This window comes from Haemorhous mexicanus, chromosome 9, assembly GCF_027477595.1.
Source record: "Haemorhous mexicanus isolate bHaeMex1 chromosome 9, bHaeMex1.pri, whole genome shotgun sequence".
In the NCBI taxonomy this organism is placed as follows: domain Eukaryota; kingdom Metazoa; phylum Chordata; class Aves; order Passeriformes; family Fringillidae; genus Haemorhous; species Haemorhous mexicanus.
This window is the reverse complement of record NC_082349.1, coordinates 6,380,182-6,400,257: the sequence shown is the minus strand read 5'-3', so window position 1 is coordinate 6,400,257 and position 20,076 is coordinate 6,380,182. Positions and strand designations below refer to the sequence as shown.

Below are 20,076 nucleotides of genomic sequence, written 5' to 3'. Positions count from 1 at the left end.
GAGAACTAAGAGCAGCTTGGTCATGTGTTTCCTTTGTCACACAAGTTTCCGCCCAAAGCTGTGTTTCTGGGCTGATTATAAAGCTTGCTAAAGAGGCTTTTGAGCTTAGGTAACAATAAAAGAACAGTTTAGTTGGTTTCTCAAGATCACAGATGAATCTTACAAACACATTGTGCTCAGGAGACCTTTTGATGCCTTTTCTTTGGGCATGACTTTGTGTCTTGTGACTGCACAGGAGTTTCCTGTAGGGACAGGGAGCTCAGGCTGGTCAGACACCTGAAGAACAAAAGGAGGGTTGATTTATGTGTGTGGGTGGAGAATGGCATCAGGAGGAGGGAGAATAATGATTGGGACAACTCCAAAATGATGATATAGAGGAAATCATGTTCAAGCTCCTGCCAGATGTGGGAGCTGCGTGAGTTAAAGGGTATTTGTAAGCAGTGGAAGTACAGTGTTGTTCACACAGGCTTGTATGAAACCCTGCTTCATCTTGCATGTTTTTCTATGGTTTGAAAGGCCTTCAGTGACTTTAAATAGCAATTTATTTAGCCATGGAACAGTCCTGTGATGCATGACTTTTCCACCTTATTGAGCACTACTGATAAAAATCTCTCTCCATTGAGACTGGTGGCAGAAATCCTATCGATCTCAGGGTAGCCAGGATTTCATCTCTATTATCTGGTGATTTGTGTGTAAAGATACTACATTAGTTCTGCACTTGGCTGAGAAAATACAGGAATTTTGCATACAAATCAGTGGAAGTTCTGTCAGAATAAAGGATGCATAATTGACTCTATTGACTCTGTGGGTGTAATAGACTCTTCTTACTGAGTTCTGCCTGTAAGTAGGTCACAGTGAATGAAAATAAAATATGCATTTCTTCTTGTGACAGTGTGGTATAAGTAATCTAGTAGGTTTTTTTAAACTAATTCTTCAGGTTTTTCTTTCATCCTAATGGCCATGTAGATGCACACACACACACACACACAAATAAGCACCAGTAGGCAGACTCTGAGGTGATATATTTTGTGTGTTTTCTGTCTTCCAAGTACTGCTGTGCATGACCTAGAAATGCTGGTGGTAAAAGCTGTATTGTGGAGCAGAGTTGTTGAACTTGTTTATATCTAATCTTTAGATGCTATCAAGCTTAGGCTGGAAAAAGTAATCTGTTTTATGCTGTACTTTAACATTTGGTATACGTTATATAAACACATATAATCTCTCCACAGCAAAGTAAATATTATAGGAACTCTAAATTATAAAATTTATTCTCTATTTGGAAAATTAATAGAGGCTGAGAGCATCTAATGTAGTTGCATTTCATTTGCCTTCTTATCATCATAGAACAGAACTTTTTAAAATCCCTGACATATCTGATTTAGCAGTTTGGGAAGTTCAGAGCTAAAGGACAATTCCATAAAACAAAAGGGAGTTTTAAACCACAGGTTTTCAAAATTACAGAAATTCTTCAGAAGCAGTAATTCTTGTATTTAGTACTTTTTTTTTCATTCTATAATTTTCTCTTTGATCAAATAATTGCTTTTCTTTCTTTGGACCTCTTCTAGGAAAGAGTTCAGATTTTTTTTTTTAGTATAAGATTGATGTGAAAATATCTTAGGAATAAGCTCAACCAGACAGATCACAAAAAATACGCATTAAAAAAAATCATATTAAACTCACTCTAATAAATGACATACTTTTCAAGTGTGTTTCTCTGAACTTGTCATAAATAGGAGTGTGATCATGTTAAGTACCCTGTGGTTGTCTTAGATATGCCTGAGATGTCACAGTAAATTATACAGGTGTCTTTCTAAGGATGCACCACAGACACAGAGGAGTGAGGGCTTAGGCATATGGAAAGAACCTGTAATCTAGCTCATAAATACTAATTCTAGTAGGAAAAAAAAAAAGTAAAAATAGCTTAACTGACATAATCACAGTAAATTGCAATGTTTCAGCCATTAATGATTCCAGTCTCTTGCACACAGCAGTGATTATGCAGCTCTGTGTGGATTTAGCTTCTTTCACGTGCAAATGCTCACTGTTAAATTGCAGTAAAAACGGAATTAAAATTCTAGGACTTAAAATAAGAGAAAAACACAGGCACTGTTAGTGCCCTCTCAACTGCAGACACAGCATGGCAATTTTTGTGGGTAGTTAAATGCTCTAGCACAATCTGAATTTCAGCTGACCAGGTAACACTTGCATTAACACCTCAGACTAAAACCACCTTTATGTTTTTAAGTGTCAGGTATTTCTCATGTCCAGGTGTCCTTCAGTGTTTCTTGTTTGGTTTTTTGTAATACTGTTATTCTAGAATCAGCCTTGGCCTTCTTCTCTTTTTAGAAGTTTTGTGCCAGGAGGGACCAGATAATACTCCTCACACCAGTGTAATTCCTTGGACTAGATAAGAATTGCCTTATCCCAAATGTTTTGTCAGAAACAAATTCTGGAGTTGCTTTCACATAGGAATTGAGGAGGAGATTAAAGTGGAGCCTGATCAAATAATGGAAAAGTTGGAGTGATTTCAGGGTACTTGAGGCAAGGACTGATGAGCAGGGCATTCTTGTCCCTACCTGCTGAAGAAAGCATCTGCAGATACAGGGTGGATATTAGGTGGTGTGCATCACAAACTTCTTAGGTGTAATTAGAACTTTTTTTTGGACCAAAGTTGCCTTCTTTAAATGAAAAATAGCCTGGATATTTAGCTTTCCCTACAGATAGGTAGATAATGATCTCTGACCATTGTGTGTAGATTGTTCCCATAAATTCTTTCTGAGTGTGTCGACTAATCTTTTTTTTGAATGTTCCCATTGATTTTTTTTTTCATCAGTGATCTTTTGGCAGCTGTTCAGTTCTAAATTGCTTTTACCATTAGAGAGCTTTTACTTGCACCTAATCTCACAGCAGCCATTTTGATTAGATTTAATATAACTTTTTTTGCATCTTGCTTTACTAAAAACTGCATCCTGCTGGTTTTCTCCGTGGTTTTCTTAAGAGTCTATGGAGGAGAGCCAGGAGAATCTGCTGTTGATGATAGATGGTCTGAAATTAAACCAGTATCCTGAACAGAAAGTGCTTAAAAGGTTTTGATGCTGTGTTTCCATGCAGTAAGCAGTCTTCTCATGGCAGTGTTCCTGAATTTATCATGCCCAAGACTTTCTCTAAGTAGCAGGATTGATGGGATTCATGTGTGCTCCCTAAGGATTGATCATGCTATGCCAGAGGAGTGCAATGTCTAATATATGAGGAAAAAATACAGGGTTTTTTTTTTCCCCCTTTGCTGAGCCCTGGTAGAGAGAGCTGTAAAGGGGTCATTGGAGAAGCAGAAATTTGAAAAATTTAGTTTATTAATGAGCACGGGAAAGTCAGTTTCATTTTGGAACTGTATGGAGTGTTTGGTTTCTAGGTCTTCCCTGCTGCTGGAAGGCCTCTCTGTTCTGGTGGAGGTTCAGATACAAGTCAGAATGTGATCACCTTTGTTAATGGGCTACTGTATATTAAGATCAGTATTTAACTAATACTGTGACCTCTTTTTGCTGGCAGTATGGAAGATCACAGGAATCCTGCTGCAGTACAAGGATTAATTCACTGGTCTGCAGCTTAATTGTTTCCTTTTCAGTTTAAATAATCGTGGGAAAAAACCCTTCAACGTAGGATATTTGTGTCCCATGAATTACTTAATAGGTCCTCAGTGACTTGTACCCCAGTTCCCCAGTAAGATGTTTTTTGGGACTGGGAGATGGTGATTAAAAAAAACACCACAGAAAATCAGAAACCTTACACACATTGAAATAATGCTAACCCCTGTTGTTTTGGACACACCTTTAAAAGTTTAAAGCAGTGATACATTTCAAATACTGATAGATTAATGACACAGGTAACTCTATATGTTTAGTGGTGACTGGAAGAATAGTATAGGAAAAATAAACTATAAACTATAATAGTATAGGAAGAATAAACTTGATTGCTATGTCTGGCAGGACTAGGCCAAGGAGGCTGGTTTTCGTAATCAGAACCAAAGAAACTAAGAAACATTAAAATTGATTCTGGTTGACTAGTTCAGTAATTGAAATTAGTGTTAAGGTGTAATGCTGTGCAAAAAGAACAGTGTTTGTGTGTGCATGTGTGTACAGAATGTGAAAAGAAAAACTGTAATTTGCATGTTGCAAAATGTATTTAGTGTAATGCAGTCACTGGACAGAGTTCACAGGGCCTCTGTCCCTCCATCCTGTCTCTTTTCACTGAATTATAAACTTGTCCTCAGTGCCTGCTTTAGCTTCTCAATTAAAATATGGATCATCAGTAAGAAGAGTCCTGTAAGTTAAAAGTTCTTTCTAATGAGGCATATCCAGCTTGTTAACACTTGCTGCATTTCCTGCAGGAAAGTCATCTGAGTAACATTGAATTACTTGAACTTATTCCTCTTTCTCTGTGCATCTGAAAGCACTTTGGTAGCCACTTTACCTTATGTCTAGTTTTAATTTGTTCAGGTTGATGGTATTGTGGCTGAAATACCCATGGCAATTGATCATAATCTAGTATTTTAAAAGAACAGTGAGTAAGGATTGACATGTAGTAGATTTGAAAAATGTATATTTCTAGGAAAAAAAGTAGATAGATTTCAATCTTTTACCTTGTGTATAGTGAAAATTTTGTCCCACTATTTTGTGACTTCATCAGTTAGGCTCTGAGCAAGCTTATGTATTAAAAATACATTCTTAATTATTTCTCACAAACACCTACATTGTCAGTTCTCTCCTGATGGTTTTGTTAACTTGACATATAAACAGTGCAGTATATTTATCTTTAAAGTGGTAGGGTTATCTTGGGGGAGTTTAGAAAAATCTACATATTCAGAAGACTTGGGACATTTTTAAGTACTGATAGGTTTAAGCTGCAGAATTCCAAAAAATAAAAGCAATGGAAACAAAAGGGTGAGGAAGGGAACATTGAAACAAAGTGTTTTGAGCTGTAGAGTACATTTCACTATAGCCTAAGGATATTTCCTCTGAACTCCTTAAAAATAAGTGAGATAGAAATCTCAGTTCGCTGATTCATAATAGGTGCTAGCTCGCTTAAGCTTTCCTTGCTTCTAGCAGGCTTCCTGTTTCTTTTAATATCTTCCATTTGAGTGAGGCCCTAGAAACAATTGTTAATAACTGTTCTCAATCCATTTACAGGCCCGTTTGTTTACAGTCTATTTAATGCCTCTGGAATTTTCCCTTCTTTTTTACCTGGAGTCCACTGACTCTGCTCCTTTGTTTTTTAAGTACTCTTAGAGCACAGCAAGGAGCTCTTTCAGACTAGTGAAGTAAAGGTGGCTTGTCTGTACTGGGGATAGGAGGGAAAGAAAGCAGTTTTAGAGGAGGATTTTCTTCGATTTAATGTTTGTTGTATGTTTAAGGTTATTCTTTGTGCTTCATTATTCACACCAGTGACCTGTTAGGAGTGTTTGTCCTATATTATGAATCCATACCTGAAAGTTACTATGTCCACACTGAAGTACAATTACTAGATTGTTTATTACAGGTAATTTTCTTGTAAATAAGAAAATGTAAAAATTACTTAATGAACTGAGGAATATCTGTGCAAACTCTGTTTGCATGTGTTCCCCTAAAGCTGGACAAGGAACAGAGCTGTAACCACAGAAGAAGAAACAGGATATTAAGACAACTGTGGAATTATATGCTTGGTGATTAACTCAGTGTGATTAATTTCCATATTTAGTGTGGACATCAGATCCGTTTGCCTGTGCCTTTCAGTATATAAGACTGCATGTAGTTGAACAGTATCTTCTGAATTATTTTTCAGCTCGAGATGCAGATGAGAGGGAGAAGTGGATCCACGCTTTAGAAGACACCATCCTCCGCCATACCCTCCAACTTCAGGCAAGTTTCACTTTCAATTTTCACTTGTTTTACTTTTTTTTTTTTCAATCAATGAAATACAGTGGCATGACTGCTAATATCCAACACATCCTGTATAAAATCTGGCTGTTCTATGGCCTATACAGTTGGATATGGTAAAACATCTGTTTAGGTTCAAGTCTGTCACATTTTTCTTCTCCTACCATAATGAAAAGTCAGAATGACACTTTCCTTTATTAACTCATATTTATAATGTCTATAAGACTTGCTGTCTATTTTTTTTTTGCCCTGGAGAGAAACCCAAACTTATGAAAGGGATTTGGTTTGTACCATATAGGTGTCTGGTGACAGGGTAGAAATCTTAAAGCAAGTGTTCAACATTAATTTGTGTTGAATAAAGCTTTGGTTGTGCTTTTGTAGTATGGTAGGAGAATTAGGTCTCCTGACATTTGATTCAGTGTGAAGAAAGAGTAAAATCTATAATATCACATGAAGAGAAGCTTATGAAGACTGATTTAGGTGACCAATGATTTAGATGATTTGCCCAATCTAAAGGGTTGGAACAAGCCTGAATTTGACCCATTCAACTTTAGACCCTTGTACTATCTCTGTCAATTTACCTGTTAGACAGTGAGTTTCAACCTTCTTTCATCTATTAAAGACCACTACAAATTTTTTAGAGAATAGCAGATCCCTGGATAAAAATTCCCATTTGACAGTCAGCTTTTTACCCCTCCTACTGTGCCATGGATATGTTAAAAGTAATGTCTCCATGTGGACACTGTAGCTGACCAAGGGCTGAGGAACCCCACTCTGCAGTGGATGTGAGGAGACAGGGATTACCTAGAGAACAATATGTGCATGTAGAAGGGCTGAGCTCACTCCCAAGGGATGCTTTTTTTCCCATCCTCAGTTTAGAAAGTGAATAGGTTAATGTGAGTGGTCCTGTTTAGGGTCTGAAATGAAGTAAAAGGAATCTGTGCTGTTCTCTCTGCCTGGAAGACTTTTTATGACATGGAGATACAGAGTCAAGGAATGAAGCACCAGAATATACATTGGTTTTATCAAAATGTACACTCCCATGCTCTCTAGAAATTGTGAGTGTAGTTATATTGGTGGAAATAGATTTCATTATAGCAGCTAATAATGGAACTATTTCCCATTACATAACTGTTCACGTTCCTGGAGTATTTCAAACGAGTAAGACATATTTAGGAAAAAAAAAAAACAAACAGAAAAAAGCCCAAGTTAGTAATTTGTCTGGTAATGTTTGAGAGAATAATTAAAAAACCTGAATCGAGTACTAAGAAACACATCGTCCATCCTTGTAAATATGTTCACCATGGAATGTAATACTTTGTGGGCCACTGCTGTGTGCTCACCACCATTTTCAAGAACCTTCTTCAGTGTACGGGTCATGTAACCTTTTAGCCTCCGGCCCTTGTTTGTGCAGTCGGTCTAGTAGTGTTCACTTACACCCGCATTCTGGAGCTGCCAAGGTTTGCCACGGGGGCTGCTGAACCGATTTAAGAATGAAAACGACTGCACCTCCTTGCCAAACCTCTCTCTTTCATGGCTTAGAAGTGTGGTGTTCCTTCTGTTCCCCCTCACCGGTGGGACGCGGGGGATGGAACGAACAGGGGCCGAAGTTTGGGGGGATGCTCGCCGGGCCGAGCGCGGGGTGAGCCCAGGCAGAAACATCCCCGCGCCTCCATGGCCGGTCGGGCCCTGCTGGGCTTCCCCCGCCCTCCCCCGGCCGCGGCTCTCGGGGCCGGGCCGCCCCGGCTCCAATCTCCGTCCGCCGTGTTGCTGACGCGCTCGGCGGGGCCGCGGCCGGGGGCTCCTGCCCTTCCCTTCCCGCCCCTTCCCGCCCCGCTGGAGGCGGCGCTGCCGGGGCCCGGCGGGCGGGCGGCCAGCCCCGCTCCTCCGCCGCGCTCGGAGCACCGAGGGATGGCCGGTGTGAGTACGGGGGGCCGCGGGTTGGAGCTGCGGGTGTCCCGCGGGGCAGCCCCGGGCGGGCAGCGAGCCCCTGCCCTTGGTGCCGAGCGGCGCTGGCCCCGCCCGGGCACGGGCACGGGAGCGGGGCCGCGGGCACGGAGCGCCCGGGTGGCTCCGGGCAGCAGCGAGAGCCGCCAGGAGCCGTGTGCCCGCAGGGATGCTGCTGTGTGCGTGCACTGACGCGCCTTGGCTTCAGGAGCGTTTGAACGACGGGCGCTTCGTGCGCTTGGTGTTGTTTCGCTTTCCTTTTGCTTCGGACAAAACAGTCGAACGGGTTCTTTGGGGGATTATTGGCTCAGCGGGATATCGGGGTCTGAGTGCCGCGGCAGAGATTATTTTATGTAAAGGCATTTTCTTAGGCTCTTAGTTTCTGTCGCTAGCTAAACATGTGGTTCATATTCACTTAAAACTTCAGGCAGCTGGTTTTGCCCAAAATGTTGTATCTTTTCTGAGTCGTTTTTTGGTATTCCCATGCTGCTTTTCAGTCTGCCTGTGCTGGTACAGGAGTGTTCAAGTTTGAAAGTCAGACTTAAAGTTGACTTCATTGTACCAAAAACTCATCTGAGCTGTGAGAAACTGTACCACATCCCAGGTGGTTCGTGTGCTGTGGGAACCAAATCAGGAAGGATTAGGAGTTAATGCGAGGTGGAGAGGTGAAGTGGTGTCTGTGTTCTCTAGTCTGATTAATCTTGCTGGTTTTATTTTTGCCTAAATGTTCTGCTGTGCTGTCCTTCACTATTGATAATGGAAGTGTTTTTGAAACACAGAATGAAACACACTTCTTCTGCCCCCCTCCCCCAAGCCTAAAATGAGCTACAATCAAGGAACTGAGTCATAAATACACAGAATGTGTAAAGGGACCCAGACTGTCCAGAGGGCTGACAATTAGTAATGTTGTATCCACAGGGAACAACGATAGGGAGGAAACATTTCAGATTCACTTGAAACCTGATTCGTTTGAGTTTTAAAACTGAAGTGTGCTGTTTTCGTATGCATTTGTATTAAAGCTATTGCTAAAAATACACGTAGTAGTTCTAGTATTGGCTTTGTCTGTGGAGAAGTCATTGAACAGATGGTGTGATACTACTGGAAATGCCATTCTGAACCCCAGAGTTTTTCCCCTTATTCCCCCAAATTGTTACTCTTGTGGCATTAGCAGGCCTGTGGCTTTGCAGTGGCAACACAGCAGTTGCCTCATACCCACAGGACTTCAGGGGGAGGGTGTGCTTGGGGTGAAGGCATGTTGTGGCTAAAGTTTCATGTTTGTGTGGGAGATGAGTTATCTCACATTTTCTTCAGTTGCCCAGCAGCATCTTATGTCAAGCAGCAGTCCCATTCAGACAGGACGTGTTTCTCATTGTCCTGCTTTCCTTGCTGTCTGTCAAGTACACCCTGGCAGCACCCTAGTGCTACAAGTACTTTTGGGCAGTGGAATTTGGCTCTGGAATTGTCTCGTGGGTTATAATGGATAGCTCATGTCTTTTAGGACCACAGTAACTTCCTTATTTGACCTACACTAATTCACTTCAGCCTCTAAGTGGCCTCTGTAGAGACAAAGGAAGGTGGGCCATTTCTAACCACCATTAAAGTGAAAGGAATTAAGTGAAAATTAATTGCTTTGTAGGTTGATAATTCCATAATTTAAACAAGATGTTTACTTCCTAAGTAGCAAATGATAAGAAAACTTGATTCTAATAAGTGGATCTGTGCTGGCTGTTGAGAAGAGTAGATACAATGGCTTAAACACTGAGTTACACCATGGCTTCACCAAAATGTAGGAGTTGGTGCTGCTTCTGGAAGCAGTCCTGTCTCACTTCTCCTAGCAAAAGGGAAGAGGCAGTGAGGCAACAAGGGTGGAATTTGGAACTTAAAATTGCTTTTCTTGCTGCTCTCTCTGCATTTATTTTTAACCCTGATTAGTTTCCACATTGAGTTGTTTATGTGACAAGGTAAATGTTTATGCTGACTCAAAGTAAAGAGCAGAGTGAAGGCTAGAATAAACAGCAGGGGAACTGAGTTGTTTCCCCTTCATTTATGCTGGTGCAGAGTGTTTATGAAATGTTGATAGTAGCAGTTCACTTAGTATCACATTAACCAGGATTTTTTCTGACCTTTCTAAAGCTGCAAGCAAGAGCACAAGATAGGGTAAAACTTCCTTGTGTCTTAAGTATATTCCACTCTGAATATATTGGATTGTTATTAACTGGCTTTTCGGTGCTGCTCCTTTTGTGAGTCAAGAATTCTTGCATAAAACTAAAGCCAGGCTCTTTTAGATTAAGACTATATCCAGTGTAGATGTTTTTCAAGTACTAGTGGAAGGGCATGGGGTTGGCAGCCATGCTGCCCTTTTCAGATTTTGCTAATGAAATAATCAGGGTAGTGCCTGAATACCCTAGAACATATGCATTATCTGCACTGATTATAGATTATAAAGGCAAAGGAATGGGACTCTGAGATAATATTTGTGAGGTTTCAGAATTGTAACCTATGCTTTGAAGACAGAATTTTGCATCAGTGTGTTTCTGTCTTCTGAACTTTCTGTTCTCCTTGAAGATCTGATAGTATCTACAGGTACACAGTCTTTGCTAAGCATTTTGTGTTTTGCAAAGTAGAACCTTTTTTTTTTCCCTCTAAGAATTGCAATATTCTGTTTGGAAGGGTCATATACTTTCTACAACCTATATATTTGTTTTCAAACACTTACATTCTGAGCTTCAAATATTGCATAAAAATCTAGCAGAGGAAAAAATAGAGTTATTTTTGCCACAAAAGTGCCCTTGTGTAGTGGCTTGCAAGTTCATTTCTTGTTTTTCCTCAATTTTTTTATCAGTGGTCCTTACAGGCAATGTCCAGCTCATTAAAATCAAGCATGTAGGCAGGGTAAATGTTTCTGATGAGATATTGTGGATGAAAGGAAAACATTTTTATTCACTCCTTCAAACTAACTTACACAGGAATTTTTTGTTGGATTTGGAATCCTAACTAGATGAAGAATGTAGAAGAAGTGTCTTCAAAACGATAAGAAATTCTACTCTGTGCAGCTTTCTGCTTTCCTCCCCCAGGAAAGCTATTATTGTAATGCTTTTATTTGAGAAATACAGTTGAATTTTTCTGGTGTGCTTCTCCTAAGGAGGATGCAATCTTTTCTTCCCATCTGAGTTTGAAAGAACTGGTTTAAATTAGGCTGAATTACTTCTCAGCATGGACAAGTTTTGAATACAAATGGATTAGAGATGTGTGACTTCTGATTTGGAGGACAAGGAAACAACACAAAACTCCCTTGGTGCTAGCAGTTCTATAGTGAAAATAAAGCTCATAATATGTATTTTTAATTAAGTTATGTTTTGTTGTTGCCTTTCTGTTTACCTCCTCCAAAAAAAAAAAAAAAAAAAAAAAAGGATTGTGTATGAAGGGAATAATTTTGCAGGCCTGTTAGCATGCAGATTATTTACTCAACTCGAGGGCAGCATGGAAACCCTTTCCTAGGAAAACCATCCTGTCTGGTCACTCCACATCACTGGGGATCACAGAGATCCCATGGGCCACTGATCTCAGGCTGGTCAGTGCTGCTGGCCCTGCCTCCTCCTGCACACACTGGCACTGAGATGTGCCTGGGAGAGTCTGGGCCCTGAGCTTTTGCTGTGTCCTGGAGGGGAGGGACATTCCAGAAGTTGTGGGAGGGAGGGAGGATGAGGGAGAGAATGCTATGGTACCTTTTTCTCTTTTCTCTAGAGTTCTTATCAGTATGGTTTTTTTGGTGGGGAGCAGTCAGACATCAAATTTCTTGTTTTGACACCAAACTTCTTGGTTTGGAACGTGGTGGTCAGACTAGAATTTTTTAAATTACTCCCTTCTGCAGCTGTTTAATCTGTTAATTCTTTTAAATTTACATGAATTTAGAGTCTTTATTTGAGGTTAATAAAGTATATTTACAAATAGATGTAGTTACTCAATGGAAAAACAAGTTATACTACTTCAGATAGGTACTGACAGTAAGACAGAGTCAGTGTATTTCTGAAGATCAGAAATAGTCTGGATTCCTGTTCTTTTCCATAATTTAAAGATACTTATTTTAGAGTCACAGGATGACTTCAACTGCAGGACACCTGGAAATCACCTGGTCCAAGCACCTTCTCACCGCAAGGCAAACTTGTACTTGAGATCAGGTTGTCAAAGGTCAAATCCAGTTGAGTTTGGAGCTCTGCCCTCCAAGGGTGGAGGTTCAACTATATCTGCAGGCAGCCTGTTTTGTCAGCCTATGAATAGGTGAGCAGTGTATTTTACAAGTTCCTCATAAAAATTTGATTGCTTGCTGAGATGTGCAGATTCCTAATGTCCAAGTTTACCAAGCTGTTAAATGCCATTCTAGTGACTCTGCTCACCTGTTTCTTTTGAAGCCTCATTTCCTTCATGGCAGGGAAGGAGAGAAAGGGTCCCCATCTTACCTTTACTGTGGCTTTGAGAGACCAGAAGATCAAGAAATAAGCATTTGTTGTGCAAATGTGCACTTTGTGTATCTCCTCTTTCTAAGTTACTGCTGGGTTTGAAATACTGATTGATTTTGTTTGCTATTTATCCAGACTGTTTTTTCTATGCTATTGCTCTTTTCAACTTTTCCAAGTATCTTCTGGTTTTCAAATCTAAAACTATGTAAGAACTTAAATTATTAACCTAATTTCATATAAGACAGGCTAATGAATTTGCTGAGAAGATTATCAAATTTCATCTTAACTACCCAAGAGCAAACTAGTGAGGTGCTGCAGCTTTAAGTACCTGTGCTTTGCAAAATTATTCTCACGTTTCATCTCTGTTACATTCAGCTTGACACTTTACCTGGTTTTATGGCTTCCTTTTTACAGTGTTTAAAGTTTTAATTTTCTGGTAGAACTTCTTAAGTTACAATTTTCACTCTGTTTTGTGTGGGCGTCTGCTCAGTTGTAACACTGAATGTTTTGATCAGCTTTTCCCTCAGTTCTAAGAGCCTGAAATTTAAGAATGACATTTTATCTTTAAGCTACCACTAAAAATACCAGATAGTTACATATTAGTAGTCATAGAGTGAGGACTGAAATAAAAATCAGCATTTTGATGCAGCATACAGATAACATGCACAGTAAACCATATTTCTGTGTATAGTATCTTCAGCAGAAATTTCCTGTATGTGGTTTGGTATATGAAACCTGACCTCCAGAATTTTTAACTGAGTTTGCAGGATCATTTGCTGAACTGATGAGGTTGGCTGGTAGCTGTACAGACAATTCCATTCTCAACAAGGAAATTGAATACTAATTTCACATCATTTCAGATGTCGTTTCAGTAATTTAAACTAGTTTGAGGGAGGGTCAAAAGTTGCTGGGTTGAGAGCACTCTCCCTTTGCCTATTAGTTGTTTAATAACTTGTTAAACTCAGTGCTTTTTGAATTTATTTTTTGTCATGGTCAAAATGGTTTCTTCTCATCTTCTCCTCCCTCCTCCTTGTTTTACAGCACTATTTCTAAATTTGACTGGTGCTGTCTAATACAGGTGAAGTATCTTTTTTGATTACAAACCCAGCTGTATGGATAGATGTAATCCTGTAGAGCTGTTGTCAAGATCTGCATACCCATCTGTAGCAAATGAATAAAGAATAATATTTTCTACAGTCACTTGCTGGGTTTATGTTTTAGGCTGTGTGTGATACTGTACCAGTCATCCCACTACTGCACAGAAATGCTCACACCTCTAAAGAGCTATCAATAAAACTCTTAATATGATGGCCCAAAATCATACAAAAATATGAGAAATTATCTGCTCTGACAGAGCAAACGATGCCAAAGAAAATGTTACACTAATGTGGAATTTTACAAATACAGATTGCCCATCTTCCTCCGTGTGGAATCCCCACTGGTTGATCTTTGCATGCTCAGACTCTTGAGATGCTCAGCAGTTCAAACAGCAGTTGATGGTTTCAGCAGAGTTTGAAGTTGTCCTGTTTGACATCAGTGTGAACACAGGTGAAAATATTGAGGCTGGTAGCAAAGTTGTCACTGCTGTGATGTTCTCAGGATTATGTTATTTTACAACTGATGTTTGCTTCTTTATCCTTCATGGGTTTTTCCTCCTATATATGTTTATCCTACAGTGTACAATTTTTTTCAACTTCAGTATTTGTTTCTCAGTTCCATTTGCATTAAAGGTATTATATAAAGTAAACCTTTAATGTGTTTACACAGCATATGTGTATGAAGGCAGAAGTAATCAAGAATCCTCTATTTTCTTTCCTCTAATGAAAGATGTGGTATCCCAGTGGGAATTTGTTTCTCTAAATCAGTGGTGTATCAGTTTAGAGATAGGGATTATGTTAGATACAGAAGTGTGTTCTGAGTGTTATATTATTAGGAGAAACAAGTTTCCAAGGAAGAAAATATAAAAGTAATCATGCTGATTGCACTGATACATTGTCCTTGGTGCTGTGTGTGCAACTAAGTGTCAAAATTCAGATACAGTGACAAGGATGCAAATCATAATAGCTGTACAGGAACTAGGGCAGCCAGGACTAATAATTTTGAACTTTTCAGATCAAAGGTATTTAAGAAAAGATTTAGCAGTTCTCAGCTAGGGAGCTGTGAGTTGAGCAATACTGTGTGAAGTGTGAAAAGTGCAGTTATCCCATTGGGTGTGATTTGGGCTTCCCTAGCTGAAGTGTAAGGATATGGAATCACAAGACAGTCTTCAGAAAACCGTGAATTCTCCTTTATATTTTATAAAGAAACTTTAATCAGTGTAATTTAAGAGGATTTGTTCAATCCTAAGTAATGAAATACTCTGGTGTGTGATGATTATACCCCCTCTGAAAATGTGCAGCAATTTACTCCTACTGATTTAGCTGCAGATAGAAGCCAAATGTGTTCAGCTGTGTGCCTGTGTTTGCACGTGGCAGGATGAGAGGCAGGGCAGCGTTTTCTCAGTCAGATGGCAGGCAAAACCATATTGTTGTTGTGTTTTTTTCTCCTCTGAGACACTAATTAAATATTTTATTTTTTATTTATTTCTAGGGTGTGGATTCAGGATTTGTTCCCAGCGTTCATGATTTTGACAAGAAACTTACTGAGGCTGATGCTTACTTACAGATCTTGATAGACCAGTTGAAGGTATGGTAACTAAGTGCTGCATTTATTGTGGTGGGGGTCTGTTTGTCAGGCTGGATTTCAAGGCCAGCTTGAAAAGAAGCTCAACAGAGAAAGTTAAAGATGAAAATGCCTTTCTCTTAGGATTGTTAAAAATTAGAACATCTCAAGCAGATTTAAATAAAATGGTTTACAAAGGCTGAAAGATTCTGTTTTCTGTAAAACCTTTATGGAAATTGCAAGGTTAAGTGTGTTAAGTTTAATTTTGAAGCATAATTAAATCATTGTGTTGCTCATAGAATTTTAGACTCTATCTTGAGAAGATTTTGTCAAGTGATGTGTAACTACAGTTGCAGATAGTTTCAGACTTTGTTGCAGTGGATAATCCATGCTTTGTCCTTGAGTGAAAACATTCTGTAGGAGTGTTGTACAATACAGCTCTTTTAAACTTTGTGTTTTAAGAATAGGTGGGACTGCAAGGACCAGTGAGGTCAAATCTCTCAGTACTCACCTTATTGAGAAAAACACTTTTTGCTGCTGCTTAGGACACCTTTTTTCCCATGACTCAGCTGATTAAAATTGCTGTTAAATTGCTCCAGTTCTGCTGGGTTGGATTTTTCCCCCTGATATAATGTGCAAGTATTGCATGTGGGATATTCAGCAAAAATTCAGTTGGAGGGTAGGGTGGAGAGGGGGATGAGCACAGCAACAAAAATGAAGGTAGGCAGAAGAGATGCAAACAAAATTCAGAGCTGCCCTGCAAAGACTTGATCAGGAGCTTTTCTGCCACTCTGGAGCCATCACTTCACTGACAGAAGGTATTTAAATCTTTACACCTTCTAATTGTTATTTCAGGCCAGCTGGGGGGAGTGGTATAGAAATTAATTAATAATGAAAGATGAGTCAGTTTGAGGATGGACAGAGACCAAGATCACAGTCTATTTTTAGAACTAGAATCAGCCCTCAAGGGAAAGGGAACACATGAGTAGGTTTGAGGCAGGCAGCTGAGTGGAGAGCTGCAGCTCACTTCCTAAAAATTACATCCTCTTCTCTAAGCTCCAAGGGTGGATGTGATGAACTTTCAGCATTACCCATAGTCTTTTCTCTTCCTTGAGCAGCTTCATGATTGTGTCTGCACCTTAGAGTGCCCTCAGAGGCCGCTGTTAACTCTTTCAGCTCAGCCTGTGTTAATGCACATGCAGGCTTTTCAGGGAGGGCTTGTTTGACTTGGGTTTGTTGCATCTCATATCCCACTTTTAAGAAAATAAACATAAATTATGCTAGGAAGTCATATCTTCCCCAAAAATGTGCTTACAAACCTTACAATTTTTGGATCATGTACCTGAATCAAGGAACCTGGAAGGGTTGATAAGAGTTAAGGCTCTTCTGGTTAAAGGTTTTTGTTGAAATAGAAGAAAGGCAGCTGGAGGTGTTCTGATGAGTTCAGTTATGTTCCTTAACCTCACCTTTTTGTTCAAATCATGGTAGAATTGTCAGGCTTAGCTATGAGATCTCTTGCATGATGGGATGATGTGAGAAATTAGTTACAAATCTGTTACATCACAAATGCTGTAAAGAAATACTAGGCCAAAACTGATTTGAATCCTAATAACAGGGTAGTATGACTTTATCCTTATTAAATGTTTTTGGTTTTGAAATGTCAGTGTTTCTATCTGAATTTATATGGAAAAATAACACTTTCAGTATTCTCACAAGCATCTCTTTCTTTCAGCTCTTTGATGAAAAACTCCAGAACTGCAAAGATGATGAACAGAGAAAAGCAAGTACATTTTATCTATAGATTTATCAGGTGGTGTTGTGCATCAGTTTCCTGTAGTAGAAATGCTAAGTAGACTTTAGTTGGGTTGTCAAAATAACTTCAAACAATTTGAATAACTTACAACAGTTGTGTTGTGACTAAGTTTGGAAAAAAAATTTTAGTAATAATGGGAGTCATAACATTATAAAAGGTTTCAGTCTGTCAGAAATAATTGCTCTTCTGCCCATATATTGAAATGCTTCCAACAGTATTGAAAGCATTTTAGGTTAAATTTGCTGGTTTTTAGTCATTAACAAGGATGAGTGTTTAATGTTGGTAGGAATTACAAAGCTATTCCAAAGGCAAAACAATAAATGCTCCTAATCATGTATTTCACATAGTCATTGTAGGTCTGTGTCACATTGGAAGTCTGAGAATACCACAGCTCATTCACTGAAGTGAGGGTGCCAGAAATGTAGCAGTGGGAAGCACAGCTCTTTAGGCAAGGGTGTAATTCAGTTAAATGGTTTGTGTTCTTTGCATCCCCTCCTGTTCATCCCAAAGTCAGCTCTGTCAGCTCAAGCACTGTTTAAGAAAGGCTGGCACATACCTCTGGTGGTGTGGGTTTGGCATTAAGTTCATGCTGGTTTCATACATTAATTTGTGTGTGTGGAGGAGGGATTTAACGATTCCTTATGAAAGGTTTGTTACAGAGCAGTTGCTTCTCTTCAGCAAATGCAGTAATTTTGATATCATGAAGTAGTGGTGTATTTCATCCTTGTTCCCTCCCTCAATGTCTCTTGTGGAAAACAAGCTGTGTTCTCTTGGTGTTTGGTTCCTCTTCTGAAAACTCTTTGATGTTTTCTGTGTTTAGTTTTACTTCTTTATAATGGTTGTGACCTTTCAAGTGTTATTCATCTCACCTGATGTGTTAGGTGGTGTCTTGGGGAGCTCTTTCTCATGTACAGGCTTTTAAAAGAGCTTTGAAGTTCCTCTCTGTCAGTGTGTTTAATCTGTAGACAAGTGACCACAAGAGTCAGGTCTAAGGATTTTGTATTTCTCCTTCAGTGGGTTTTACTGGGAAGAGTTGTCCTTCAATTTTGACCTCCCTCCAGATGCTGCTTTGCAGATCAGGCAGTACTTTCTTTTTTCTTGTGGCAGTGCTCCTAATCCCTAGAGACTTTCCACATGTTGTGCTGACTTCTTTATTTGTCTGTGCAAGGTATCTGTGGGACAGATGGATTCACTTTATAGAGAAAGGGGGAGGCTCATTTCAAAGAGGCTGGCTCCTCTGGTTTTAAATCTTGATGAGGATTGCTATTACTACAGATTCCATTTATTCTCTATTAGAAATGAAAAACACTTGACAAAGCTTTCTTTTGTCTCTGCCTGTACTGAGAAGTTTTTTGATACAGTATTTGGCATTTTCCAAGTTTGTTTATGGAAGTAGGGTTCAGCTATCAGATGATGAGTGGAGTATATTCTGCAGGGTTCTTAAATCAAACCCATAGTTCTTTCCTCCAAGGAAACAAGTTTTGGGTATTTAAGTGCTTCCCAACCATCTGAGTGCTGTTCTGCAACTGTTTATGGCCAGGGATTTCAAACCTGAGCTGTTGGTTTTGCAAGTTCAAAGTGCATTGTATGAGCTGGCTTTTAGTTACAGAATATTTGGTCTTTTGAAGATAGTGACACAGGTTATAGGTGTTCTGACATGCCTCAAGATCTCCTGGATATCTTCCTTCTGAGATGTGGTAATCTCCTGAATTTGGATGAGGACAGTACAGATGTAGGCCTGATGAAAATGCAGGGATTTTCATGAATTCCCTGTGCTGCATTGTTGTTCTGGCAGAAGTGCAGCAGCAGGGCGTGGGGGGATCATGCACAACCAGCAGTGCTCCAGTTCTGCTGAATCTCCAGGTGGGGTACAATGTTTGTGTCTGATTGCAGAGGAAGGGAAGGAGGAGGGGGTGTGATCTGATCAGAGGGTGCTGGTGTTTCAAGGTGAAGACAAGACAGGACCTTGCTTTCTTACAGTATTACTGGTGAGAACTCCAGCACAGCTTTTCTGTTCAGTTTGATGTAGTTATCTTGGCCACACATCAGGGAGAAGAAAACTGGAGCACTCAAAGGCACCAGAATAGCAAAGAGGTGCATGTTTGCAGGCTGGAACAAAGCTGACATTACTTAACAGGATTTGGGAGGCAAGTGCAGCCTGTTTCAGCTGTTTGGTTCAAAACAAGTGCTTTTTGTGAAGTAAATCCAAGGCTGAGCACACAGATTTGGGTTGCACCTTACAGATTTCAACAGTGAGTCAGCTCCCCCTCCGTGCCTCTGCTGCCTCTCTTTGCTGGGTGAGCTGATCCCTCTGTAGTCACATGATTGTTGAATGAGGCAAAAATCATGTTGGATGAGGAAAAATTAGCTTTCTCAGTGATTTCCTAAAAATCAGATGCCAAGGAGATGCAATGAGCAGCAAGTAGAGGGAGTAGTTTCAGCAGCAGCCTGCAGTTTGATTAGATTAAATATAGCAAATTGTGTTCTGCAACTGTAAATCTGCATTCTGCAAATGAGGATCTGCAGGAAATTGGTGTGTCAGATGAAAATATGTGTATTCATTACTGAAACCAGGGGAACTGTCTTACTAAAATTTTATCTTCATCAGTTTTGGAAGACTAGGGATGATGAAAAGAGAAGACTGTGATAGATGTTGTTAGTAAATGTTTGTTGGGATTTTTTTATTTTTATTGATAACATGTTTTATCTTCAACATACTTGCTTATGGTTTTCAGTTTTGTAGTGTCTAAATTATCAAAGTTCCATCTGCTGTGTTCTTCCAAGGTGGTCATAAAGCACAAATGTGAAACACACTGGGTCAATGCAAACTGTCACTGCTTAATTTGGCCAGCTCACAAAGAATTCATTTCCAAAGAGGAAAAAACTATGGTTCCATAATTTGCTGAAAGGCCTTAGAAATCTGCTTGTCTTGAGGATTTTTCTCTTCCAATCTTCCATGTGATCTTTGATAAAATTACCCTTTTGTCTGTACCTCTGTGTAAGAATAACAGTGTCTCAGTGAACTGTTTGGAAAATTACAGATGGGTGGGGAGAAACCAACATCACTGAATTGCATCACATGGCCTGAGGTCACTTTCTTATTTTCAGCAAAGGTGATGTCACTGAAGGGACTGATATCTCAGTTTATTTGGTGTGTAAATACTCTATAACAAGTTGGGAAAAAAATGAGTAAAGAATGATCAAATCAATGCTGATGGCTGCCTCCAGTTGGCTGTACAACCTTGAGACTGCATGATCTCCTTCAGCTGCATCGTCTCTCATCCAACAA

General features: G+C 39.7%; 1 protein-coding gene across 6 annotated transcripts in view; it reads left to right on the top strand.

The window, feature by feature from the left end:
* OSBPL9 (oxysterol binding protein like 9) overlaps window positions 1-20,076 on the top strand; it is a 57,457-nt gene that overhangs the window by 18,818 nt on the left and 18,563 nt on the right. For 5 of the 6 annotated variants that reach the window (XR_009487469.1, XR_009487470.1, XM_059853838.1 and 2 more), the window contains exons 4-6: window positions 5,815-5,891; window positions 14,903-14,998; window positions 16,707-16,754. Coding sequence is in view for 4 of the 6 variants with exons in the window: in XM_059853838.1 (XP_059709821.1) it covers window positions 5,815-5,891; window positions 14,903-14,998; window positions 16,707-16,754 (221 nt within the window). In the remaining 2 variants the exon portion in view is untranslated. Of the gene's footprint in view, window positions 1-5,814; window positions 5,892-7,702; window positions 7,830-14,902; window positions 14,999-16,706; window positions 16,755-20,076 lie in introns of those variants that run through there. The other variant, XM_059853839.1, reaches the window with a different exon arrangement.